The sequence below is a fragment of the Ornithorhynchus anatinus genome, chromosome 1 (assembly GCF_004115215.2).
Source record: "Ornithorhynchus anatinus isolate Pmale09 chromosome 1, mOrnAna1.pri.v4, whole genome shotgun sequence".
NCBI lineage: Eukaryota > Metazoa > Chordata > Mammalia > Monotremata > Ornithorhynchidae > Ornithorhynchus > Ornithorhynchus anatinus.
In genome coordinates this window covers 12,452,302-12,478,142 of record NC_041728.1, presented here as the reverse complement: position 1 = coordinate 12,478,142, position 25,841 = coordinate 12,452,302, and the positions used below count along the sequence as shown (strand labels likewise).

Genomic DNA, 25,841 nt, shown 5'->3' with positions numbered 1-25,841 from the left:
GCGGCGGACACGGACCCGGACCCGGACACGGACCCGGAGCGGGACCTGCACCCGGACCGGGACCGGGCCCTGGACCAGGAGCAGGACCAGCCGGCCGCGGCCTCGCCGAATCCCTGCCCCGGCTCCTCTCCCCGAAACCCGCCGCCCCTCCCCCCTGTCCCCCCCTTCCCCTCCCCCTTCCCCCCCCTCTCCTCCTCCTCCTCCTCCTCCTCCTCCTCCTGCTGCCCTCCCCCCCTCTGTCCCCGGCAGCCCCCGGCGAGCAGCTCCAGCTCCCCCAGCACTTTCGGGGCCCTGAGATATGGCAATGGTAGTTAGCAGCTGGCGAGACCCGCAGGAAGACGTGGCCGGGGGCAACCCCGGCGGCCCCAACCCCGCCGCCCAGCCGGCCCGGGCCGAGCAGCAGGGGCAGCAGCAGCAGCAGCAGGGGCAGCAGGGGCAGCAGGGGCAGCAGCAGCAGGCGGGCTCGGCGGCCCCGCACACCCCGCAGACCCCCAGCCAGCCGGGACCCCCGTCCACCCCGGGCACGGCGGGGGACAAGGGCCAGCCCGGCTCGGGCCAGAGCCAGCAGCACATCGAGTGCGTCGTCTGCGGGGACAAGTCCAGCGGCAAGCACTACGGCCAGTTCACCTGCGAGGGCTGCAAAAGTTTCTTCAAGAGGAGCGTCCGCAGGAACTTAACTTACACATGCCGTGCCAACAGGAACTGTCCTATAGACCAGCACCACCGCAACCAGTGCCAATACTGTCGCCTCAAGAAGTGTCTCAAAGTGGGCATGAGGCGGGAAGGTGAATATCCCTTCGCTCTTTCTCTCGGCTTGGCTGGCCGGTGGGGTTGGGGGCGGGAGGGGGGTCGGGGCTGCTGGGGCGGGGCGGTGGGGGGACCGGCTTGTCCTGCTCCCGCTCCCCAGGCTCTTTGGGCTTTTCCCTTTTTTTTTTTGTCTCCGCTTCCTTCCCTCGGATGCGACCCCCGCCCCTCCCCTCCCACCCCACCCCAGACCCTCCGGAGCTTGGCATCTGGCCTTTCCCCCTCTGCCCCCCTCGACACCCACGGCAGGCATCATCGTCGCTCCCCCACCCTCCCCCTTCCCTCTCCTCGCTCTTGGGATGAGGATTTTTATTCTCTTTTTTTTTAAAAAAAAAAAAAAAAAGACGATGAGCCGTGACTTAAAAAAAAAAAAAGAAAAAAATCCTCACTCTCGGTTCTGCTCTGTGTGTGTGCCTTCCCCCCGCGCGCCTGTGTGTATGTGCGTGTGTGTCTATACGTGTGTATCTGCGTGTGTATACGCGCGTGTGGCTCTGGCTGCTGTGGACTCTGTTGGCATGATGGGGGGAGAGAGGGGGGTTGGGAAGGGGGACTGATATTTTATTACTTTTCCTGCTAAGCTGGGTGTCCACGTTTTCCCCCTTGCCCTGTACAAAATCTTTATTAAAAATGGGGGAAGGGAGGGAAAGGAAGAAGGAGGGGGGGCACTTTACGGTAGATTCATGGCTGTCATCATCTTTTCTGAAGCCTGTCTTGGAAAAAGAGGAGTGAGATTTATTGCACTTGTAGGTCTAATTAGGGGGGAAAAGGGGGGAAGGGGAGGGGAGGAGATCGACTCTCCTATCCTGGTTCCTTCTCCTCCCTAACGTGCTGGAGATCTGGCCTTGTTTCCCTTACTTTGAAAGGAAAGTTTGGGGCGAGCGGAGCTTTGAGAGTTGTGTCGTTTTTTTGTTTTGTTTTTGTTGTTGTTGTTGTTGTTCTGTTTTTTAGGCACGTTACTGATTTTTATTTCTCTGTCAGACTCCACCCTTTGCTTAAATACTACATACAAATTACAATTCGCAACGTATTTACCGATCCTCCTTATTTTCCATAATACATAGACTGCAGCTGGCATGAGTTTCCAACCATTTAAATCCTGGTTTTTATTTTTTTTTCAGCACGGTTTTTGATATGGGGTTGTCATGCCTTTCATTTTCATGTGGCAAGATGTGCTGCACTTTTTTTTATAAATATATTTAGCAATTTACAGTTAAAGTTTATCTTCTGACTATCGTTAAAGACGTCTTATGGTGAAGTAAGCGAAACAGTCAATTTTGCAGAGTAGAGATTACGCTTTCTTTAATTGGCTTTAAAATTATATTTTATACGCCACAAGAAAAGAAATTGAATTCCTCCAGAGCTGGAAGAGCTGGTAAATATGACGACTTCATTCGTAGCTCCAGGGAGGTTTTTTGTGAGGCATCTGAAAAAAAAAAAAACAAACCTTTGAATCGTGCTTTCATTTAATTGAAAAATAACTGCCAAGTTCAAAACTATAATTAGGGGGAATGGAGGGACTCTAACCCGGTAGATTTGAAGAGCTCAGATTGCATTTAGTTTTCCATGAAAAATGGAATTTAAGGCAAAAAAGGCGAGAAAAAATGTGTAGATGATGAAATGAGAAAGCTGAATAATATCTCGGTGTACACAGATAGCTGTACATGTTTCTACGGGGGGGGGGGGGAGAGGGGAGGGATTCCTAACTTCTCCTAAAGTTACCTGGGTGTACATGGCAGTTTCGAACGCTGGGACTGTCGAAGTAAAACATACCCACACTTAGAGAAAAAAAAAAACTTTGGTCAGCTTTAGGGACTCAAAGCATGCTTACGTTTTGCATTCAGATGGGTTAATGAATCCAGTGTTTTTGCAGTTGCGAGCTAGTGCATTCCCTGGGCAAGGCTTGTCTGCAGGGGTTTTGCAGTGACAACGCGCAGGACAGACCTTAATTACGTTTCCCACTCTTTTTCACTCATGTTTGGCTACTGTAAGTTCCAACTTTTTTTTTTCCATTGAAAATATTTTATTTTTCTCTTGCTTTAACCGTAAGAACTCGGTGTGATTGTGCTGATGGGGTTGGGGGGTGGGAGGAAAGAGGGAGGGCCGTGGTATATCGCATACTCGTTTGGGGTGTTAAAGTTGGAAAGGTTAGGAAAAGGTTGTAACTTATATTCATCTGAAGAATAATTTTGTAACGTTTTGGGGAGAAACGGGACTATGTATACGAGCCAAACAGAGTGCTTGTTTGCAAACTGCGATGCCGCTGGGGTAGCGGACTAGGACCGCGGCCCCTTGCTACGTTTTCGCCTGTTTTTAATCCTGGTTTGTTTCAGGCTGGAGGGGTGAGTGGGTTTGTTTGTTTGGGGTTTTTTTTTTCCCCCTTGTTTTCTCTCTTGGTGGAGGGGGGCTTGATTTTATTTTTCAGGGGCCGGCGGGGAGGTGGGGAAGGCTAGGAGCGGGGATGGGAGAAAGGTGAGTCTCCCGGTGGTGCTTTCCTGGGGCTGCCGGCTCTGTCTTGTGGGAAGCCAAGCTAGATGACCCTTCTCGTCCGTCTTGCCCCGCTCCGGAGATCCAGCGGCCGGATGGGTGGATGGATGGATGGATGGGTGGGTGGGCGGACGGATGGATGGATGGACGGATGGATGGACGGATGGATGGGAGGATGGATGGATGGATGGATGGATGGATGGATGGATGGATGGATGGATGGATGGATGGATGGATGGATGGATGGATGGGTGGATGGGTGGATGGATGGGTGGACGGACGGACGGACGGACGGACGGGTGGATGGATGGCCGGATGGCTGGCCGGGTGGGGCTGGGCGTGAGCGTGAACGGGTGCGGGTAGGGGCATGTGGGGGTGAGGGAAGGGCACCGCATCGTGTCGGACCCCGCCGGCCGGCCCCGAGCCGATGTTTGCAAGCCCCTGGATGCACATTTCCTCTCCTTTTCTCTCTCTTTTTGTCAGCGGTTCAGCGAGGAAGAATGCCGCCGACCCAGCCCAACCCAGGCCAGTACGCCCTCACCAACGGGGACCCCCTGAACGGCCACTGCTACCTGTCGGGCTACATCTCCCTGCTCTTGCGGGCCGAGCCTTACCCCACGTCCCGCTACGGCAGCCAGTGCATGCAGCCCAACAACATCATGGGCATCGAGAACATCTGCGAGCTGGCCGCCCGCCTGCTCTTCAGCGCCGTCGAGTGGGCCCGCAACATCCCCTTCTTCCCCGACCTGCAGATCACCGACCAGGTGGCCCTGCTGCGGCTGACCTGGAGCGAGCTCTTCGTCCTCAACGCCGCCCAGTGCTCCATGCCGCTGCACGTCGCCCCGCTGCTGGCCGCCGCCGGCCTGCACGCCTCGCCCATGTCCGCCGACCGCGTCGTGGCTTTCATGGACCACATCCGCATCTTCCAGGAGCAGGTGGAGAAGCTCAAGGCGCTGCACGTCGACTCGGCCGAGTACAGCTGCCTCAAGGCCATCGTGCTCTTCACCTCAGGTGAGGCCGGACGGGCCCGGGGGAGGAACGGCTCGGGGTGGAAGCGATGGACGGGCAGGACCGGTTGGGTGGAGGGGGTGGGGGGGATGGGAGATGGGAGCTGGAGATGGGAAGAGAGGCAGAAAGAGGGGGAGATGAGGGGAGGAGAGGAGAGAGGAAGGGGGTGGGGGGGATGGGGCGGAGAGACAGGGGAAGAGGGAGGAAAGATGCCGGGGTTGGGGAGGGGGGAGAGGAGGGGAGAGGAGGGGGGGAGGGGGAGGGAAGCCTAAGGCTTCGGCCCCATTTTCTCCTCCGCCTCCGACCGCCTTCCCACAGGCCGACGATTCTGGGATGGGGAGAGAGAGGGGAGAGGAGGCTGCTGCTGCCATATTTGAGGGGCAGAACGGGGGATTGTCGCCGCTGCGGCTCCTACAGCTGGAGATGTCCGCCAGGCTGGGGCGGGGGGGAGGGGGGAGCACAGTCGCTCTGTGTGTCTCCGTGTGTGTGTCTGTGTGTGCATGCCTCTGTGTGTGTGTGTGTGTGTGTGTGTGTGTGTGTGTGTGTTTGCACGCGCGCGCGCGCGCCCTGGAGAAAGAGCGAGCCGGCTCGGGGGGCTGTTGGCTGGTTTAGTGGGGGAAGGCGGGGTGGGGGAGAGAAGGATGGGATTTTCCAGGAGGCACGCTCCAGATCCGCTTTTCGACCGATATTATGACACACACACAAAAAAGAAGGATGTCGGGGGGTGGGGTGGGGGGAAGGGAGGAGGAGGTGGGGAAGGGCGAGGGGGGGGAGGCGGTGCGGGAAGAGAGGCACAAATACATCATAAATAATACCGCTTTATGGCCGCCTGATTTCCCCTTATCGGAAACCATTCATGTTTGCAGTTGCAGGGGTTATTGAGGATCGTAAAAAAATGGATTCGATCTAAAAAAGAAAGATTTAGAAAAAAAAAAAGGCCACGAGCTCACGAGGAGAAGGGCTGTCCCGTCCCAGAGACAAATCTCCTCTCTCCGCAAACCACACCGATATTGGAAATTGAACAGATCGCCTGAAAAAATATCAAATTAAGTGTAGGCGGTGGTAACATGCATGTTAACAATTTCTCCTATGATAGATGGTTCAAATTAACTTGTAGGAAAGCGCGTTCACGTCGCCTTTGAAGTGTTCTAGTTTCTGCCCCTGAGAACCCACTACAGCTTTTATTATCGTGACCCGCAAGGGGGGAAGCTTATAAACCCCAAAGACGAACAAGAGGCAGGTAATCGGGGAAATGTAAACAAAGCCGGCGAGGCAGCCGGCCCTTTGGATTTCTACCTGTTTAGGTTCGGGTGTAGCTAGGACCCACTTTGAACAGTGGTGTCGGCACTATTGTTACTGTTACGGTCGTTGTTGCTGTCGTCGTTTTAATCCTTCCGGATGGAAAACCAATAAATGGTCCTAATAAATCTATCCTAAGAGAAAGCGGCAGCCAAATTAAAACCATTCTTGAGTAAGGATGGGAAACCCCTTCAAAGGCCTGGGTGAACCGCGAGCAAGCCTAGAAATCCATCAATATCTGTTGCCTCTCATGCGTGAAAAATAGTATTTACACTGTATGAAAATGACTCTTAAATTTGCACGATATTGTAATGTAGCAAATGTGGTATTAATATCGATTGGAACAACAGACCGTTTATTGAGACGGGAGACTCATTGGTATGCAGGCAGGTCCGAGTCGCGAATTTCCACTGCCCCCTGCTCCTCTGCGCGCAAACGGCAGTTTAGCTCGGGGTGGGCTGGAGAGGGGAGAGCGCTCGACGGAGGAGAGACTGCAGCCCTTAAAGCAAATGGAAGGATTACCCAAGTCACCTCGACACTGAAATGCATTTTGTCTTAATAAGTCTCCTGGCTGGACGCACGTTTTTCAAAGAGACTCGAAACGTAGCTCAGGCCTACAGGCCCACCTGCTTCTCAGGTTCGTTCGTGGAGGAAGCTGCCCCTCTAGGAGAGTTTCCTTTCTTTCTGGGGTGTCTCCCCCACCCCCCGCCCCCACACCCCCACATCCCTTTACATAATCTGGACAGGTCTTGGAAACGGGGTTGTGACAGGGCAGGTTTTGAAAGCTGTCTCTCCTCCACCCCTTGTCTTACTCCTCTCCTCTCCTTCACGCCCGGGATAAAAGACGCTTGTCTCCGGCGTTGGATTGACTCGGCTTTCTGGCTGTACGCCCCTTTCCGAACAGAGGCGACAACTTTATCTGCTTTCCCTTCTCCACTCGAAACTCTCATTCGAAACTCCCCCTTCCCCCTGCATTAAAAAAAAACCAAAACAAAAAAAAAACCCTGGCTTGAGCGATTTCTCTCAGGCACAAGGGGTGCCTAGTAAGTGATCAGTACAGTAACATTGTTTTGCAAGCGGAATATCTGAAAATGGAAATACAGCTGTCAGGAGTAATATACCTCCCTTTCCCCCCACCCCCATCCACACATTTCCACTTTTGACTAAACTTGTTTTGATTGCTCGCCAGAGGGGAATTCATGGGAAGCCTTTCGCAAAGTCATCCAACTTTTAAGCAAACTTTGACGGATGGAAAAGGCATTTTTAGATAGATTGTCCAAAGTGGTTTGCTCAGACTAGGGATTTAAAGCTGGCACGGAGGTCTCCCGTTGTGGTTTTTTTTTTTTTTCCTATTTGGGCCCGGGATAGTATGTTTAATCCTTAATATTCTGGATAGCATCCAGACTCTGGGTCGTGAACCAATCTGACTCGGAATAAAGGCCCCAGCCTTTTATTAGTTCAGAAACCTAAATATTTCTTCCAATAAATAAGAGCCCCCGGAAAAGAACCGCCTAGTTAACGCAGATACAGTAAATCCATTTTCGGCGCACTAGTCACTTTGATTTCTAGTTATGGCAGTTGATTGCATCTCTATTTTCGGAGTCCTCAACTCTGCTGAAAGCGCAACGTGAACTACGTGCTCGGTGATGTAGGCCGGGGCTGACAAGCTTTGCCCTGAGATGGTTATTTATTTCCGCCGTTTCTCTCACGTGAGCTGGAGATGAGATGTTGGGCTTTCTCCTAGAGACCCTCCCTTGGAGCGAAGGGTGCTCCTAGGTGGCTGGAAGTTGCGATAGCGCCCCCGTCGTCGTGGTTGTCGTCCCCCCCACCCATGTCCCCCCGCCCAGTAATCTCGTCTCCCCCACCTCCTCCCCAATTATTTCCCGGGCACTCCGGAGCTAAAGTAGGGACGAGGGCGCCCCAGCCAAACAGCCCAGGCCCAGAGCAGGACCGAACGGATCGTGTGGTAGATCCCTGGCCGCCTGGAAAGCCGGAAAATGGCCTTAGCCGCCGGAGGAGACTCCTGGGTTCCCTGCCTAGACTGGAGGGGACTGGGACCCCCGCGCTCCCCGAAATGTCTGCCATTCTCCGGGGCTTGGGCCTGCCCGGGCTACCGAGGATGAGGCCTGGTAGGCCCCGGTCGAAACCGGGGTGTGCGGAAGAGGAGAGGGCAGGGGGTAATGCCAGGGCAAGGGCTGGGGAGAGGGTTAGGTGCCTGGCTAAGGATGGGAACGGCCAGAGCAGGAGAAGGGTGAGGATCCCTGCCTGAGCCCCAGTGAGGGTGTGTGTCTGTGTGTGCGTCTGTGTCTCTGTGTGTGTAGGGTATTCCCAGATAGGATTCCCAGAGTGGGGGCATCCGGTTGTCTGGGTCGGGGAGAGCCGGGGAGGAGCTGGTCAGGGATGAGTGGATGGGGGGAAGGTCAGGGCCCTGGGGACCTGACCAGGATCGAGGTCTCCCCACTGGAGCTCTCCTTGGCCTGCCTGGCATCGCTCCCTGGGGCCCTCCCGGCGAGGGTTTTGCTGGGTTTCCCCTCGGGCTCAGCCAACCCCAACCCCGCCAGGGCCTCGCCCAGCGCCCCGCTTCCCAAGGAGTGGGGGCTCTGCCCTGCTCCGGCTGCGCGGGTGTGGGCGGGGGGGAGGAGGAGGGTGCCTCCTGGCCCCCGACCTCTAACACCTAGCACTCGGATCGACCCCTCCTCCATCCCGGCCGGGTTGCTATAAGCCCCTTCGGGGCAAGGCCCAGAGCGGGGAGGGAAAGGCAAGGCCTAGGAGAGGGACTTTGCTCCAGGCTGAGGCCACTGCTGAGAGATGGAGGCCCTGGATAGGAGGGAGATACTGCTCCGGCCTGCGGGTTAGGATGCAGGCCAGGGGGCACGATTTAAAGCGGCGAGCCCCGTTCGGGATGAAGGGCATGGCTTAGTGCAGGGGGTACCGTTAAGGCAAAAGGATAGAGTTCAAGGCGAGGCGAGGGGCACGGTTCAAGGCGGGGGCCTCTGCTCGAGAAGGACGAAGCAGCTCGGGGCTGAGGAGGTCACTGTCTAGGCAGGACACGGTTCGGGCCTATAAGCGCTGTGCAGGGCAGGTGGCCTGGCTCGGGTCTAGGGGTGCTCTTCGAGGCCGGGGGCCCGGTTCTGGTCTGGGGGCGCTGTCCGACGTGCGGGGGGAAGCTGGCTCGCTGCGGGGCCGCTGCTCAGGGCGGGAGACCTGGCTGGGGGCTAGGGGAGCTGCTCAAGGCCGGGGGCCCTGGCTCGGGCCCGGGAGCGCTGCTCAGGGTGGGAGACCTGGATGGGGGCTAGGAGCGTGTTCAGGGTAGGGGGCTGGTTGGGCCCTGGAGATGCTGCTCAGGTCAGGGCTCTGCCTCCGGTCTGGGGGCGCTGCTCAGGTCAGAGGGGTTAGCTCGAGTCTGGGGGCGCTGCTCAGGGAGGGGGGCCCGTCTCGGGTCTGGGGTCTCTGCGCAGGGCAGAAGGCCTGGATCGGTTCTAGGGGCGCTGCTCAAGTCAGGGTGCCCCGGATAGGAGGCGATGCCCAGGGCAGAAGGCCTGGTTCGGGTCTCGGGACGCTGCTCAGGTCAGGGGGCCCGGGTAGGAGAAGATGCCCAGGTCGGGTGTCCCGGCTCGGGTCTGGGGGCGCCGCTCAGGGCCGGAGAGTGAGGTGGGGGGCTCGGCTCGGGTCCGAGGGGCGCAGCTCAGGTCGAAGGGGGCTCGTCTCGGGTCCGGAGGTTCTGCTCGAGGCTGGTCCGGGGCCTCTGCTCAGGGCCGGGAGCCCTTGTGCGACGGGTTTGACACTGGGGAAGGAGCGAGCGGGGCCAGACAGGTGGCGTGGAGACCCCGTTCCTTGTGGGGAAGGGAATGGGGGCCGCCGGTTTGAGATGAGTTTCCAAGGGGCCGGGAGTGGGGGGGAGGGTGGTGGTCGGGACACGGGGAGGGGTGGGGGGTCTCCGGAATCTCTCCCTCCGCCGTCCTGACCGCTTCCCCCCCTCCCGTGTCCCCGTCCCCGCAGACGCCTGCGGCCTGTCGGACGCGGCGCACATCGAGAGCCTGCAGGAGAAGTCGCAGTGCGCGCTGGAGGAATACGTGCGGAGCCAATACCCCAACCAGCCCAGCCGCTTCGGAAAACTGCTCCTGCGGCTGCCCTCCCTGCGCACCGTCTCCTCCTCCGTCATCGAGCAGCTCTTCTTCGTCCGCCTGGTAGGTAAAACCCCCATCGAGACCCTCATCAGGGACATGCTGCTGTCCGGGAGCAGCTTCAACTGGCCCTACATGTCCATCCAGTGCTCCTAGAGCCGCCCGCCCGGCCCCTCCGGCCCCGAGCGAGCCCGGCGCAGCCCCGGGACGGTGGACGGTGGACGGTGGACGGTGGACGGAGGACTCGCTGCCGCCGTCGCCGAGCAGGACGACAGAGGACCTGGCAGGGGGGCGGAGGAGCACTGACCGTTTGGGGAGGAAGGACCGTGGGGTTTTGGCTGCCGGCCCCTCCCGGACGATGCGGACAATGCGGATCCAGAGGCCTGTACAGAATCTCCCCGAGGCCGCCGACTGACTCCGTGCACAACGCCTCCCCCCAACACACACACCCGCGACCCCCCGCCCCCGCCCCTCCACCCCCCGCCCCGCCAACATGGTTCTTCATTTTGTAAAATATTAGTCTTTATTTTCATTTTTTTGTAAAATTTAAAACATCGTATGCGCATAAAGGAAAAAAAAAGGAAACCAGAATTAGCGGGGGAGGGGGAGGGGGAGAAATAACATTTTCCAAATAATTATAAAAAGAATTGTCCTGTGTCTATGTATCTATATCTGTTTTGTATTTTTTTCTGGTTCCAAACCAGGTTTCCTGTGATTCTATACTAATAATTTTTGATATAACCCTTTGCTTATAATGAGTGCGATATATGTTGTCGAAGCTGTTCTTCAAGAATTAAAATTGAAGTGAGAATTTAAACGAAAATAAAAGAATTTAGCAAACGCGCGTGTCCGCTTGCTTGAGCCAGGCCGGGAGCCGGAGGGCTCAGTGGTCACTCTTCGGCCCTGCCGGGGCCGAGGGGGAGGCGGCGCGTCCCCTGACCCCCTTCCCCTTCCCTTCCCTTCCCTCCCCTCCAACCCCACCCTCTGCCCCCTCCCCCGGCCGGGGGCGGCTGCGGAGAAGCCGGTCACTGCCCTGGGCCCCGAGGAGGGACGGGGACGATCAGGATGCATTTTAAAAACAGTCTCACTTCCCCTCCGGTGACCTGCCCTACCCCCATCCCTACCCCGAACACCTGCAGCCCCAGGGTGTAGCCTGCGTGAGGGAGGGGAGCCGGTGGACAAGGGACTAATGGAGAGGTGGAGAGAAACGAGGATACTGAGGCAGAGAATCAAAGAAACAGAGACGGTGTCCCCAGAAACCGACAGGCAGAGGAATAGAGACGGTGTGCCGAGAGATTGAGGCGGAGAAAGAGAGACGGTGTGCCCAGAGTTAAATAGTGGGTCCAGAGAGCGACACAGGGAAATAGAGATGGCGTGCCTAGAGAATTGTGCTTCCCAAACGCTTAGTACACGCAGTAAGCGCTCAATAAATACGATTGAGTGAATGAATGAGACCGAAAAATAGAGACTGTGTGCCCAGACACCTAGAGGAAGAGATAGAGAGACAGTGTGCCTAGAGTCTGAAAGAAAAAAAGAGACAGAGTGCCAAGAGATAGATATAGTGTGCCCAGAGACTGAGACAGGGAACTAGAGACAGTGTGCCCAGAGATAGAGACAGTGTGCCCAGAGATAGATGTAGTGTGCCCAGAGACTGAGATAGGGAAATAGAGACAGTGTGCCCAGAGATCGATATAGTGTGCCCAGAGACTGAGACGGGGAAATAGAGACAGGGTGTTCGGAGACCGGGAGGCCGAGAATTAGAGATGGCGTGCCTAGAGCCTGAGAGACAGAGAAATAGAGGCAGTGTGCCCAGAGACAGAGAGACAGAGAAATAGAGACGGTGTCCTTAAGGAGTGAGGGAGAGAAAAATAGAGACAGTGTGCCCAGAGAGCAAGAGAGGCAGAGAAATAGAGATGGTGGGCCTAGAGCCCGAGAGTGAAATAGATAATGTGCTCAGAGACCGAAAGGGAGAGAAATGGAGACGAAGGGGGTAGAGCTCGTTGTGGGCAGGGAGTGCGTCTGTACTCTCCCAAACACTTAGTATAATATTCTGCCCACAGTAAGCACTCGATAAATATCATTGATGATGATAATGATAATAGAGACTGAGAAGCAAAGAAATACAGACAGTGTGCCCAGGGACCGAGAGACAGAGAATCAGAGAAGTAAGCACAGGGTCCTCGGAGACCGAGAGACAGAGGATCAGAGAATAGAGACAGTGTGACCAGAGATCGGGGGACACTTGCCCAGAGACAGAGAATTGAAAAAGTAGAGACAGCGTGTCCAGGAACAGAAAATCGAAGAAATAGAGACAGTGTGCCCAGAGACCAAGAAACAGAGAATCAGAGACCTAAAGCCAGGGTACCCAGAGACGGAAGGACAGTGTGCCCAGAGACCGAGAATCGAATTGACAGTTGCTCAGAGACCGAGAATGAGAGAAAGAGAGATAGCGCATCCAGAGACCAAAAGACTGAGAAATAAAGACAGTGTGCTCAGAGACCAAAAGACAGCGAATCAGAGAGAGATAATGTACCGAGAGATAGATGATCAGAAATGGAGACATTGTACCCAGCAACAGAGCATCAAACGTCGAGACAGTGTGCCCAGAGAAAAAGCATCAGAAACAGAGATCGTGCGCAGAGACCAAGAACCAGACAGTCAGAGAAAGAGAAGCAATGTGTCCAGAGACCCAGAGACGAAGAGACAAGGAGAGACAGGGTGCCCAGAATGACAGTGGGTCCAGAGACGGAGAATTGGAGGAATAGAGGCAACATATCAAGACAGTGAGAGACAAGAGAAGGGGGGCAAGGAAGGACAGGGACAGACAGAGAGGACGGTGGCCGGGGCAGGCCGAGACAGAGAGGTGAGGTTGGGGGTCCAGGGACAGGCTAGCAAGTCAGGTTGCTCCAGGCTGGTGTGGGGAGAAGGGGCAGAGACCCCAACCGCTCCAGAGATGCTGGCTGGTCACGGGTCCCTGGGGAACAGCTCCGTCTCCTTCCCGGCCTAGGGGCGGAGGGTGCCGAGTGGACAGAGACCCTGATTTCTGCTGGAAAAATCACTTGGAAGGGAGAAGCGACCCAGCGTAGCTCGCTGGTGGTGCAGGACTCTGAAACCGCTTTGGGCACCTGAATATTTTGTAGTCTGAGATGGAGCTGGGAAAACCCAAAGAACCAGAAGACCTCTTCCTGAACGTATTAATAAAGCCGGATCTTCCCAAATAGCGAGCCCCCTCCCCACCCTGCACCAGGACCTTTCAGAGGAGAAATTTTTGTCTACTCTTTGTTTCTAATGCATCTGTATTCTCGCGATTTTCTCTTTTTCTGCTGCGTATGCTGTTTGTGAGAGTCGGTGAGTGTGTGTGTGTGTATGTTTAAGTTTGAGCGTGTGTGAGATATTAGCAAGGTCCTTATTACACTAGCCTGCTTGTGTACGTGTATTTATGCGTTTGTGAGCATATGTATGTGTCTGTGAATGTGTGAGTATACACATGAAGGTGAGAGTGTATGTGTCTGTATATGGGAGTGTATTTGTGAATGTGAGTGCATGCATGTGAGGATTTACATGAGTGTGAATATGTCTGTGTGTATGAGTGTGAATGTGTGTATGGGATGTGTGACCACATTAACAAGATGTTTCGTTCCAACCTGTTTGTCGGTGTGTTGCAAGTATGCTAGTGTGCCTGGATGTGCGAATGTTTGAATGTATGGTGTACATGTGGACTCATGGATATGAGTGTGAGTTTCTGCATTAACACAGTACATCAAGTACACAGTACAAGCTCGAGGCTTGCAATACCCTTGATAAGTGGGAGTGGGCAACTCCTCACACTACTCTGGATGGGCAGGAATGGGGGTGAGTGGGATAAAAGGGTAGACTGGGAGCTATAAACACTTCCAAACTGAAGTCCACACATTGAGAGTTCGCTGTGGGCAGGGAATGTGTCAACCAACTCTGTTATATTGTTCAAGTGTGCGCTCCCAAGCGCTTGGTACAGAGGTCTGCGCACCGTCAGGGCTCAGTAAATTGACTCATTGATTGAACCAACCAAATCAGCCCAGCCTCCTCTAAAGCTTAAGCAGAGACTTCTGGGATGTCCGCATTAAGGGAGGGGAAAGCGGATTTTTAGCATACTGGAGCAGCAAGAAATGCATCCGGAATTTTTCTAAGTGTGGGTCTTTGCGCCTGTTTGAGTGTACCTCTGCAAGGGTGATGGGCGTTAGAGTGAAAGAGAGATAGAAGCGGAAGGTGGGTAGTGCTACGGTATGAGAACGGAGAAGGGTGGCGGGCCAGGTTTGCTCCAAGCACACACGGTTGCCTCTTGCCTCCTCCAAATGAGATGTAAATATATTCATTACAGTGTGATCCCTCTGATGAAAACAGATAAACATTTTCCTAGGTCGGGAACATATTTTTCAATTAATTTGCCTATCGAGGCTTTACCAAGAGCGCAGGCACCATCGCGCCCTGCTGTGGGCTGAGTCCAGGGGGCTGAGGTGGGAGGTGCGTTGGTCGGGGGGAGGAGGAGATGGGGGCCCACACCGGGGCTCTGGGTCCAGTTAGCCGATTCGGTGGCAACCAGGCCTGGTCCCGGACCCCCACCTCCAGTATCGTTGGACCCCAGGGGAGCAGGGGCTGAACTGCCCAAGTAGAAGAGGTCTTCGGGAGGAGATTCTGTGGACTACCTGTCCATGTGTCAGTTGGTCTGCCTACCACCCAGCATGAGGTTGGGGAGGAACCCGCTTGATGGGATGATTAATAATTAATAACAATTGCAGTATTTTTAAGCTTTTACTATATATGGGCCAAGCATTGTACTAAGCGCTGGGCTAGATGGAAGATGATCGAGTTGGACACGGTCTCTGTCCCACATAGGGCTTCAAGTCTTAATTCTCATTTTACAGATGAGGGAATTGAGGCCCAGTCTAAATGAAGTGACTTGTCCATGGTCACAGAGCAGACAAGTGGCGGAACCGGTTTTAGAACCCGGATACTTTTGACTCTCAGGCCCGTGGTCTATCCACTAGGCCACGCTGGTTCTGTTTTCAGGTCTCAGCACGGAGGTCCTGCATGGTTAGCCTCCCTTGGGCCTGCCCTAACCCACCCTTCTGCCGAGGAGCTAGCTGGCAGGGGTGGGTAAAAGGGATTGGGGTGGGTCTCAATTTAGACTGTGAGCCAGTTGTGGGTAGGGAATCTCTCTATTTGTTGCTGAATTGTACTTTTCAAGCGCTTAGTACAGTGCTCTGCACACAGTAAGCGCTCAATAAATATGATTGAATGAATGAATGGATGAATTTAAGGAGCTGCACTGTCTTGCCTGCTGCGAAGACTCCTCAATGCCTGTATGCCGTTTGCTTGTCCGACTGTTGATTGTGTCTATTTATTGCTCGTCTTCTTTCTTCTCTCCTTCAGAGAGAATTGGAGAATGTGAGAATGGGGAAAAAAGTATATGTAGGAGGCAAGGCAAGAGACATATAGTAGAGAGCTGGACAGAGTCACCCAGAGAGAAAGGCCAGAGATGAACAAAGATAGCGACAGGCAGAGATATTTGGGCCTCTGTGCAGTTTGGGTGAGTTAAAAGTTTGACTCTGTCATCTCATTTCTCTCTCTCTTTCTCTCCCCCTGCCACCGCCCCCGCCTCCCCTTTTGTCCCCCTCCATTTCTTCCCCCCCCCACCACCACCTTAGCTTCAGAGCCCAATCCAGTCTGCTTTGTCACCTTAACTGGACATCAAGAGGAAAGTTTCTAGCAGGGGAAAGGAGCAGCGTTGTTCTATTGAATGCTGAAGCCCAACAAAACCTAACGGCTTGCTTTCGTCTCTCCCACCCCTCTCCCTTCCTCTGTCCTTCCTTCCCCATTCTCTCTTTCTTTCCCCGCTTCCCCTGCTCACTTCCAATCCCCATGGCACTGGGTCTTGAAAGGGAGAGGACCAGCCCTGCCGTGACCGAGGCCAAGGGTGATGGATTATATGGATGCAGATTTGGGGTGAGGCCCAAAAGTAGTGGGACTGATAGGAGAGGAAGGGAAAAGCTCAAGTTGATTCTGGGCCCAGCAGCGGTGTCTCACTCCCAGAGCCCGATCTTGGTGAAGTTTAAGTAAAACTCCAGTTAGGTATTGCCACTTTCCTCCTTCTCCTCCTCCTCCTCCTCCTCCCCCTCCTTTTCCTCCTCCTCCTTCAACCGCTCCTTCTTCTTATCATCAATAATATTTATTGAGCTCTTACTGTGTGCAGAGTACCGTCCTAAGCACTTGGGAGAGTACACTGCGACAGAGCTGGTAGACTTGTTCCCTGCCCACAAGTTTTTCCTTCTCCTTCTCTTCTTCTTCTTTTTTTCCTCCTTCTTATCTTTCCCCTCTTATTTTCCTTTACCTCCTCCTTCTTCTCTTCCTCCTCTTCCTCTTCCTCATTCTCCTGTTTCTTCTCCTCCTCCTCCTCTCTCCCCCTCTTTTCCCTTTTCTTCCTCCCCTCCCATCACCACCATCCTTTCTTTATCTGAGGGAGGGCCCTTTCCTCCGCCCCCTCCCTGTCCCCGTCCCCACTGGTTTCCCCCTGGGAGCTGGAGAGGAGGGAAGGGAGAGTAGGAAGAGGAATAGGAGAAGAGAAGGGAGGAAAGGGAGGGGAGGAAGTGCTTCAAGGGAAATGGCCAAAAGCCCCGCCAAAGGGCTCGGCCTCAGTCCGGAGCGGCGCCCGGGTCCTCTGAGTTGCGGAGCCGGAGAGTTTGATTCCTAAATGAGTTAAAGAGTCATTTACCCCTGTCGTGTCCTATTCATCATCCCCGAGTACAGAGTCCCTAACACGGAACTATTTGTTTGCTTACACAACCAGCTGGGCGCGATTTCACGTCTGAGGCATCTATCTGAAAGCGCCTCTCGTTTATTATCGCTCTTTGTCAGCCCCCCTCACCCCCACCCCCATCACTAACCAGGGTGATTTCTCTCTAGCTCCCGGCCCCGGGGTTGGGACTACCTCCCAAGCGGGTCAGCCCCCTGCCGCGGGGCTCGGCCGCCACCGTTGGAGCCAGAGGAGAAGCCGCGACCGCCCAGGAGACCCTTCTTGCAGATAACGGGAAAGGGGACAAATCGTACCCTCACCGGACACCTGTCCCGAGAGGAAGAAGAGGATAGGAGGAAAAGAAGAGGAGAAGGAGGAAAAGAAGAGGAGAAGGAGGAGGAGGAGGAGGAGAAGGAGGAGGAGGAGGAGGAGGAGGAGGAGGAGGAGGAGGAGGAGGAGGAGAGGGAGGAGGGAAGAGGAGACGAAAGTGGATGTGGGAAGAGGACAAGGATGAGGAGAGAGGAGGAGGAGAAGGAGGAGGAGGAAGAGGAGGAAGGTGGAGGAGGAGGATGAGGAGGAAGAGAAATAAGGAAGGACAGGAAGGGGGAAGAGGACGGATAGAAGGGTGAAAGTGTGATGGAAGAGGGATGGAAAGTTCTAGGGCATTGAGTATGGAAAAGAAACACTGCATCGTGTTTTACAGGACGAAAGGTGATTGAAGATGCTTCATTTCGTGCCAGTTCATTCTTTGGGATCCGGAGATCCGTGTCGCTAAGATGTAACTAGTTAAAAGATGGGGTGTGAAGTTGGGAGGAGGAAGAGGAGCGTGCGACTATTACATGTTCAGAGAGGAGAGGAAGGTGCACGTGGTTTCAATTTGGAACCACAAAGACAGAACATGCAATGCAGAAAATGTGTTTATAAATGTAATTAAGACTAAAGAAAACAATTAACCGAGTGCAAAGTTGCAAACCGTATGCCTCCTCCCTCTCCCCCATCCCTAACTTTGAAAAAAAAAAGACGGATAATGTGAATAGTGTTTCGAAGGAATGCGATGAGGCCGACAAGAGATTCCCTGTTAGCAATCTCAATGATGGCTCTATAATAGTGTATATATATCTCCTGGGCGGCAGAGCCCTCTTCTAAGCTTACAGCGGTGGATCCGATCCTGAACTACAGGGGATAAAATCTTCCCAGAGGAAAAGAAGGGAGGAGGGGGCGGGGGGATGGTGGTGTCGGGAGGGGAGTTCTAGAGAGTCCAAGCTGGAGGCTGTAAGCTACCCCATTGTGTTGATTTAGGAAGACATTTGCTGTGTAGAACATTTGGAGCTGATAATATCATGGTGGGGGCAGGTAAATAAAGCTTTGGCCAAATCGTGGGGTCAGTTATTGAACCTTCTATTCGCCGAAGAAGAGGGAGAGAGATTGTGATTGTGTGTGTGTATGTGTGTGTGTGTGGCATGTGACGGTGTGAGGGGGAGTCTGTATGCATGAGCCTGTCCGTGTGTGAACCAGTGTGTGTGTGTGTGTGTGTGTGTGTGTGTGTGTGTGCCCGCGCGAGTGAGAGAGAGATCCAGTCTTCTGCTGTGCAGAGACTCATTAGCATTCCTTGTTCATGGACCTGCACTGACAACTAACAGAGATATCCAGCTCGCCACTAGGCCTCCTCTCCTTTTGTCTTCAAATCTCGAAGAGAAACAGATTTATATGTGGGACCTGCAAAGTGAACTTCCATGGGCTTCTTGGAGGTGCCGCTTGTGAATAAAGAATCCATCCTGGTTTCCCATAGAATTGGGAAAACTTTTCACTTCCAAAGAAGAACAGATGGATAAAGAGCTGGATAGATTAAAGATAGATGGGTATAGATAGATAATAAATGGAGAACGGATAGAGCGGTATAAGTAACCCAGTTCGAACTTCTGCCTAAATCTGGCGCTAACCCCTGAAAACGTTAAGCCACTCTTCCTTAATGACATGCAGGGAGCGAGACATTTATGTGTTTTGCACATAGGCACATGTTGGCGCGCTGTTATTTAAAGATTTATAGCGCTCGGCAACCAGGGCTGATGGAGATTTTGTTTGTTTTTCTTTCTTTCTTTCCTACGAGATAAAATCTGTTCGTCTTAAAATCAGGACCCTGGTCATTGTCTTTCTTTGCTTGCCAATAAAACATATCCCCGAAGGTCGGAGGAACACTTGTGAATCAATCACCATCCTCAAATTTAAAGAACTCCTATTTGAGGAAATTTAGAGGTATTTTACTTCTGTTAGTTCCGATTATGGTTATTTTGCCTTTTAACTGCATTTCAGGGGTGTCAGCCTTACACTCGCAGTGCTGAAGTCCTTGAACTTATCCATAAAATTAAGCAGGTAGTTTTGCTCGGAGGGGACATACTAGCTCGTGTTGACAGATGTTTGTCACTTAGTAACTTCTTTCCAAGTTTTTTTTCCCCTCCCCTAAGCCTTCTTTCGAGCTTGCTTTGTTGTTTTAAAATATGCATGTCTCTCACTGGAATGCCAGTCACGAGTGCGAACTTTGTGTCCAACCTCCCACATGAAATGATCCTTTTAGAGGGAAGCCGATATGTCTCAATCTGCACTTCACTCAAATCCTCTGGGTGTGGGGCACTCAGTGGTGCTTGCTCCAAAATAACTCAACAGAAACGATTTTCCACCTAAAAACTCCCCACGAAAGTCTCCCAGGAAAGAAATATAACTCCCATAATTAAAGGAGGCAGCGGTCAGAGCGGGAACGCAGCCGGCAACCAAAAAAAGTAAGAGTTTTATTTCTTTGCTGATTGAACTTGGGTTGTCATGAACAGCAGGTTTCTCAACACGAAGCCCTGGGAGTGGAGTCTTCTGGGGGTGCCGACGAGAAGAAAGGCCAGGAAATGAAGGGGAGGGGGGGTGACATGCGGGAAAAGAGAGACTGAAAGATCGCAGTCCAACTTCTTGAGTGCGAGAGAAAAGGTCTCTGTAGCCCAAGCAGGGAAACTTTCCTAGCACAGCCTCTGAATAAAGACTTGGAACTAAGAGGTGATTTTCAATTTTATTTTATCTGAAGGCAATTAAGAACGATGACATCAAGACAATGCCAATGTGGGGTACGACCATTACAAGGCAAACTATCTTTATGGTATAGGAAGATTCTTGGGGGATTGTGTGTGTGCTTGTGTGTGTATGTGTGTCTGGGTGTCTGGGTGTGTGTGCGTGTGTGTGTGGCGGTGGGGGGAGGGAGTTCTCTCCGCTTGAAGACAACGATAAGGGAGGAGAAGGGACCCGGCTACAGAAACTATCATGTAGGAGACCTCCATCCACGTTGGCAAAAGCTGCCTCCTGGATGGAGATGTTGAACCCTCCCATTCCGAGACGTCTTATTTTTTGCACCGTATTTTAATTAGTTTCATAAATTTAAATGGAGTCTGGCAAGGGAGGCACATTTATGGATGAGCGATCTTACAGGCTGCAGAACAAAAAAAAGGAGGGGGGGCGGAGGTTATAGGCACCAGGACAGAAGGAGGACTCCGCTGTGCAGTTCATTCCTATTAGAAAAGGCGAAACTTTCCAACTGATGAAAACCAGATGATTTTTTTTTTTGCTCTCTTTCTCTCTCCGAAACATTTACTCTCTTTCACTGATGCGAAATGACGTCAGCAATTGCTCACCCTATCCTTTTCAGAGAGCTGGGAGAGAGGAGGAGGAGAAAGAAATGAGAGAGGGAGGAGATAGAGGGAGAGAGAGAAGGAGAGAGGGAAAGGGGGAGAGAGAAAGGCAAAGAGGGAGAGAGAGACAGACACAATCAGAGAAGAGTGTCTTTCCTCTTTTTGGTCAAACTTCCATAAAGAAAACAATGCTTGAAAGGCTTTGATTTGCTTTGACACCTTTCCCTATTTTCAGCTGGATCTACATAGTCTAACATATGGAAAGCTTACAGGCCCTGGGCCCTTATAGAAGCCGATAATGCACTAGCTTTCAGCAATATTTACAGCACCACTTTTAATACACACCAGATGGTTCGCGACTGTGCCACCCCAGTCTGCTCGCTCCTACGTTTTACTCAGCAGCATTTTGTTGCAATTACCCTCCATGCTGAGACCAATTTTATTGGTGACCTATTTTTCATATTTTCAGCATTTTATCTGGGAAAACCCTCCTCTCTGCCCCTTTGGTAAAGGACAAGACGCAGAAAGGAACGTCCTAGGGCAGGCGGCTTTCAAAGGGCTGGTGAAGCCGGCGTTTCAGCGAGGGTGGACAGCCATGAGAGTTACTATATTGCACGCGCTTGCGCGCTTGTGTGTGTGTGTGTGTGTGTGTGTGTGTGTATGTGTGTGTCCAGAGATAAATCATAAATACCCGGGGGGAGGTGGGGGGGGAGGAGGAGGAGGGGAGCGTGTGCCTAGGTTGGCCCATTGCTTTGCTAGCAGCTAAGCCTCCATCGCAGGAGAGTAAATACACTGGACCATAAATATTGTATCCGATTAATTACCCAGTCCCTGGCTCGTCTCGAACACCGGAGGACCCGAGCCACTCGGAGCACACCAGGACGTGTCCTAAGCGTGCATCCTGCGAGGGGAAACGATTAAAAGGGGTACAGAGTCCGCTGGGCCCGGTGAGTTTTCGAACGGAGCACCGTGGTCCACAAATGTCCCGAGACCTTGGGTCTCTCATCCTCCCTCGCGGGACGCTAAAGGAGACCACATTTGGAAAGCGAGGGTGAGAGGTTCTTTCAACCTTTAGCTTTCCCAACATGAAAATAATCTCCAATACTCTACAGAGAGACTTTGTTTGGCAATGGAACAGCATAAATATCCAATTGACTCCAATGCAGGTGTGTTCTTCCTACACAAACTCTTTTTCTACTTTTATAGTAACTCTTTAATTTCTGCCTCTCCTGGTAAAATCACAGATGTTTATTTTATTGATATAACCTATACCGTGGTTATGCAGAGAATAATCTCCCTCAACTAACAGTCATTTAGCAAATAATAGAGGCGTTCTGGATGCTTTCCAATGTTACACATGTACTTGGTCATAAAATGATACGTGAAAAAATTAACATCTGCTTTCCTAAAATAAAGTGTGCCAGGGAGCTTTTTTATGAATGCTTCCCTCATTTTAAGAAGAAATATGTAGAGATAAACTGGCATCCATATGTATAGCATATTTATAATGGTTTTAGGATTTAAAGGTAGCTATTCATTGCATAAGCCATTTAGAACTGACGTTTTAAAAGCTACTTAACCTAAGACATCCTTGAATCTTAAAGAAGGATTCCAAACGATATTATTTAAAGAGGAATTTGCTGTAATTTAATTGCATATCAAGGCGGAACGACGCGCAAGCCGTGTACCTTATTCAGGGTTTCCCAGCAGTCGAATTTAACGTTTTATTTACCCAATTTCTCAGCACGGTCCCTAGACCCGTCACAAGGCGCGGGCTGGAAAGTTTAGTTTGGATTTTATTTGAGGGTGGGGGTGGGGTGGGGAGGGAGGCTTAATTCTACTTTTAGGAAATGAGGCATACCTTTGAATTATTTCATTAAGCTTTGGCCTTTTGGGGGAAAGGGGTGGCAACGAGAATCATTAATGCCTTTTTATGATTTCTGCAATAAATGGCTGGATTCTTCCTTGAATAAGCTGCTTGAATGTTTTGCAGATGTTCCACTTAAAACCAGACCTGACCCCCGATTTCCTCCTAAATAAGTCTCTTAAACTCTCCCATCAGGGCTATTTTTCGCGTCTCCCCCACACATCCCCCGCGCCCCGCCAAAGCATCCCTCCTCCAGGTTTGCGAGAAACAAAAGTGGAAGACATAGAAAATATGCCCACACCATATCGTCTCACGCACACCCATAGAGGGGAGGAAAAAAGGAGAGTCGAGTCTCGAGTTTTATTCTTTGCTTTTTTATTTTAATCAGTCACCTCACTTTAGGAATATCTGGTCCTTTCCCCCACCCCCACCCCAACTCCCAGCGGGGCGGTGATGCCTTGTGGCAAAGGGTTTCGGCCGCTCCAGGTGTAAGCCTGGGTTTGCAAGGTGAGGGTCTTCCCGTAGATGTTGAGTGGCGTAGGTACACATGGGCATCCTCACTTGTCTTACATATGTGTGTGGGGATTTGTGTGCTTGTCGTGTGCGTTGGGTGCAGAGGTGGGGGGGGGGCTCTCTGTCAGCGAGGTGTCAAGGGACTCGGATGTCCCGTTTCGAGAACAGGTTGTGTCCCCCTCATTCTTCATCAAGGCCCTGGGCATCCGAACTTTACCCGCCCTTGACGTCCACTGAGGCCAGGTGGGCGCTCACTAGAACGCGCTCCCTCGCCCGGAATCATGCCCTCCAGGGAAAATACGGCTAGTCTTAGGTTGTCGTTTCGTGGCCTACGAGGGTTTAGATTCGGGAAGGAGTGTCGTTCCTGCGAGAGGAGACGCATCGCTATTCTTTATTCCCTGGGACTTGCAAACCACCGGGATGGAAATACGTGAACGTGTGCGTGTCTGTGCTTGTGTGTGCGCGCGTGTGTGGCTTACCATCTGAGTGTGTGTCAAGGACATTAAGAAAACGGCCCCTTTCTGAGTGACAAGACCCTCTCTCAAAGGCCCCAAAGAAAAACCCTTCTAATGGTAATAGGAGAATTTTCAGGGCTTCAGTAGATTTATTTTTTTTCCCCAAACGGGTGTCTTTTAACCTAGGAAACTGGGTGCCGTCAGTGAGGGAGGGGACAGGGGGAAATGTCCATTCCCTCCATACCAGGTTGGGAAAATCGGGACAAGGCACAGGGCTTGGCGGGCTTGGATTTGCGTAGCTGCAGGGGCTGAGGAGCCGGGGGCGGGGAAGGGGAAGTGTGTGTGTGGGGGGTGTCTTTATTCCGGGAGAGGGTGTTTCCCGGGAAAGGCAGATCCAGTTTACCAAGCTCTCCCTCCACCCTGACAACAAAACCTGTCACATTCTCTCTGCTCCCCAGAAAGGAGACGGTGTGCTTCCTGGCACTTCTCTCAAGTTACCGGGAGATGCCTTTCGGGGGATGTGCGCCGGGGGCGAGACCCCCTGAACCCCAGAAGATTCCCTGGCCCCACAAGCGCGCAGCCCCAAATTCAGATGGAAGCCCTTTCCGTAGCCTGCCGCCAACCGCCTCCGCTTCCCTTTTCGTTCAAAAGGAGCATCCGTCCTTGCACGACCAAGATATTCCTGCGGGCTCTTGTGCGGGGAACCTCCTGACCTCGGTGCCTGGCATGATTCACTATAAAATTCATAGTAACTCTCTCTCTCTCTCTCTCTCTCTCATTGGTGTTCTTTTCCCTTGGATTTGGGCGGCGGCGCCTGGTCCGATGGGACAGGTTTTTTGACAGGGCGTCCCTGAAGGTCGGAGGGACATTGGCCAGGTGAGAGGGGAGGAGGGGATGGCTCGCCCTCCTCCTGCGCCCCGAAAAACCGAGGAAACAGGCCCCAAGGGCGGCTGTAGGGCGCGCCCCCTTCCTCGGGCGTACAACGCGCCCGGCCGATACCCGCCCCGTGGGACCCGTTGGGTCGAGTCTTCGTCCCCATCCCGGTCTCGACCCGGCGAAGTAGCCCGCACCCTGCCCCGCACCTGCCCCGCACCTGCCCCGCACCTGCCCGCCTCGTATTCTCGCACCCGGGTCCGGACCGGGCTGCAGGTGGAGGCGTCGTGGGGTCAGGACGGGCCCGGGCCCCCGGGGGAGGCCACCCGGGTCCCCAGGGCCACTAGCCCCCGGGCCATAAATCCCGGCCCAAACCCGACAGATTTCCTTCCCGATGGGCAGTCAAGTTAAAGGACACTGTTGGCCAGACAAGCGCTAAGTAGAGAATAAATCTCGGGGTCCGGGGAAGCTCCGCGGCGCGCGCTGGGCATGTGTGTAAATTTACTTTTCAAAGCCATAAATCAAGGTTCAGTGAACCAGCAGCTGGGGACCCGACGTGTCGAGGCGACCTTGGCGGGCACTGGGCGGCGATGGGATGAGAGGCAGGGTCTTTGCTCCGGCCTCCCCGGAGGAGCCAGGCTTCCCTTCCCCCCGCGTCTTCCCATCCCTCTCTTGCCGGCCAGGGCCTAGCCTGGTCCTGCGGGCCGGGAAGAGGGGATCCTCCCGGGGGGTGGGGGAGGGAAGGGGGACGTCCTGGCTGTGCCCCCCAGCTGGGTGGGGGGCAAGGGGAGAGAGACCGGCTGGCCGGGTCTGGCCCAGCCTGCGGGACGCGGGGGAGGGGTGGGCCTGGTTCAGGGAATCGGCCTTGGCTGCACAAAGAGGCAGCTCGACTTCTCAGGCTCCCCTCCCCCTCGCCCCCCGGCCCCGGGGCCCCTGACCCTTTGCTCTACCGCCGCCCGGGCGGGGAGGCCCCGGAGAGCTTGGTCTCGAAGGATGACCACTCACTCATTCATTCATTCTATTGTATTTATTAAGCACTTACTACTACTACTAATGATGGTATTTGTTAGGCGCTTACTATGTGCCAAGCACCGTTCTAAGCACCGGGGTAGATATAAGGTCATCGGGTTGTCCCACGTGGAGTTTATAGTCTTAATCCCCCATTTCACCGAAGAGCTGACTGAGGCCCAGAGAAGTTAAGCGACTTGCTCAAGGTCACAGAGCAGACAAGTGGCAGAGCTGGGATTGGAAGCCACGTCCTCTAACTCCCAAGCCCGTGCTCTTTCCACTAAGCCACGCTGCACTGTATTAAGCTCTTGGGAAAGTACAATACAACAGTAAAGAGAGACGATCCCTGCAGCATCGTCAACTCGTCCCAGGGCCGGCCCACAGGGCCAGTTCCCTCGCTGGGGCCTGGGACGGTCACTCGTCACCTGTGGCGGGTTGAATTAGGTCGGTAGAGGAGGGAAGGCGGTAGGCACCCAATTCCGCCGTCCAACGCTCCCCGGGATGCCTGGAACACCCTGGTGGCTTCAAGGGAGAGAGTCTGTCTCCCCAACGGGAGCCCGGAGGGGAGCGGAGGGAGAGAGAGCCGCTGTTCTGTCCCTCCTCTGCCCTTCAGGCCCCAGGTCCCGCGGTGACCAAACGGCTAGAGAACCGTCTTCCCCGCTTCCATCGAGCCAGTCCATCCTCTGGGTATGAGTGTGAGCGTGAGTGGGAATGTGAGTGTGTGGAAGGAGGGGTGGGTCAGAAGGGGGGTGAAAGTCGGTGAAGAATGAGAGAGGAAAGAAAGATAGAGGAATTAATGAGACAAAGGGAGAGACAGAAAGAAGGAAAGAGACAAAGGGAAAAAGATAGGGGAGTCAGAGAGCGAGAGAAAATCAGAGGAAGAGAAAAAGAGAAACAGAGTCAGGGAGGGAGAGGGAGAGAGACAGAAGGAAAGATATTGAGATAGACTGATAGGGAAAGAGGGAGAAAGAGAGA

The 25,841-nt window shown here is 53.4% G+C and overlaps 1 protein-coding gene across 3 annotated transcripts; it reads left to right on the top strand.

Annotated features, from left to right (window-relative positions):
* The first annotated feature begins 194 nt into the window (after positions 1-194).
* On the top strand, positions 195-10,559 carry NR2F1 (nuclear receptor subfamily 2 group F member 1). 3 transcript variants are annotated; one of them, XM_029072821.1, is made up of 3 exons: positions 195-785; positions 3,775-4,299; positions 9,595-10,559. In XM_029072821.1, the coding sequence occupies exons 1-3, from the start codon at positions 299-301 to the stop codon at positions 9,873-9,875; spliced, it is 1,293 nt and encodes a 430-aa protein (XP_028928654.1). In that variant the 5' UTR covers positions 195-298; the 3' UTR covers positions 9,876-10,559. The 3 variants fall into 3 exon arrangements, with proteins under 3 accessions (XP_028928654.1, XP_028928646.1, XP_028928659.1); XM_029072813.1 differs by having other exon boundaries at positions 3,772-4,299; XM_029072826.2 differs by lacking the exon at positions 195-785 and adding an exon at positions 2,557-2,788 and having other exon boundaries at positions 3,772-4,299.
* The last annotated feature ends 15,282 nt before the right edge of the window (positions 10,560-25,841 follow it).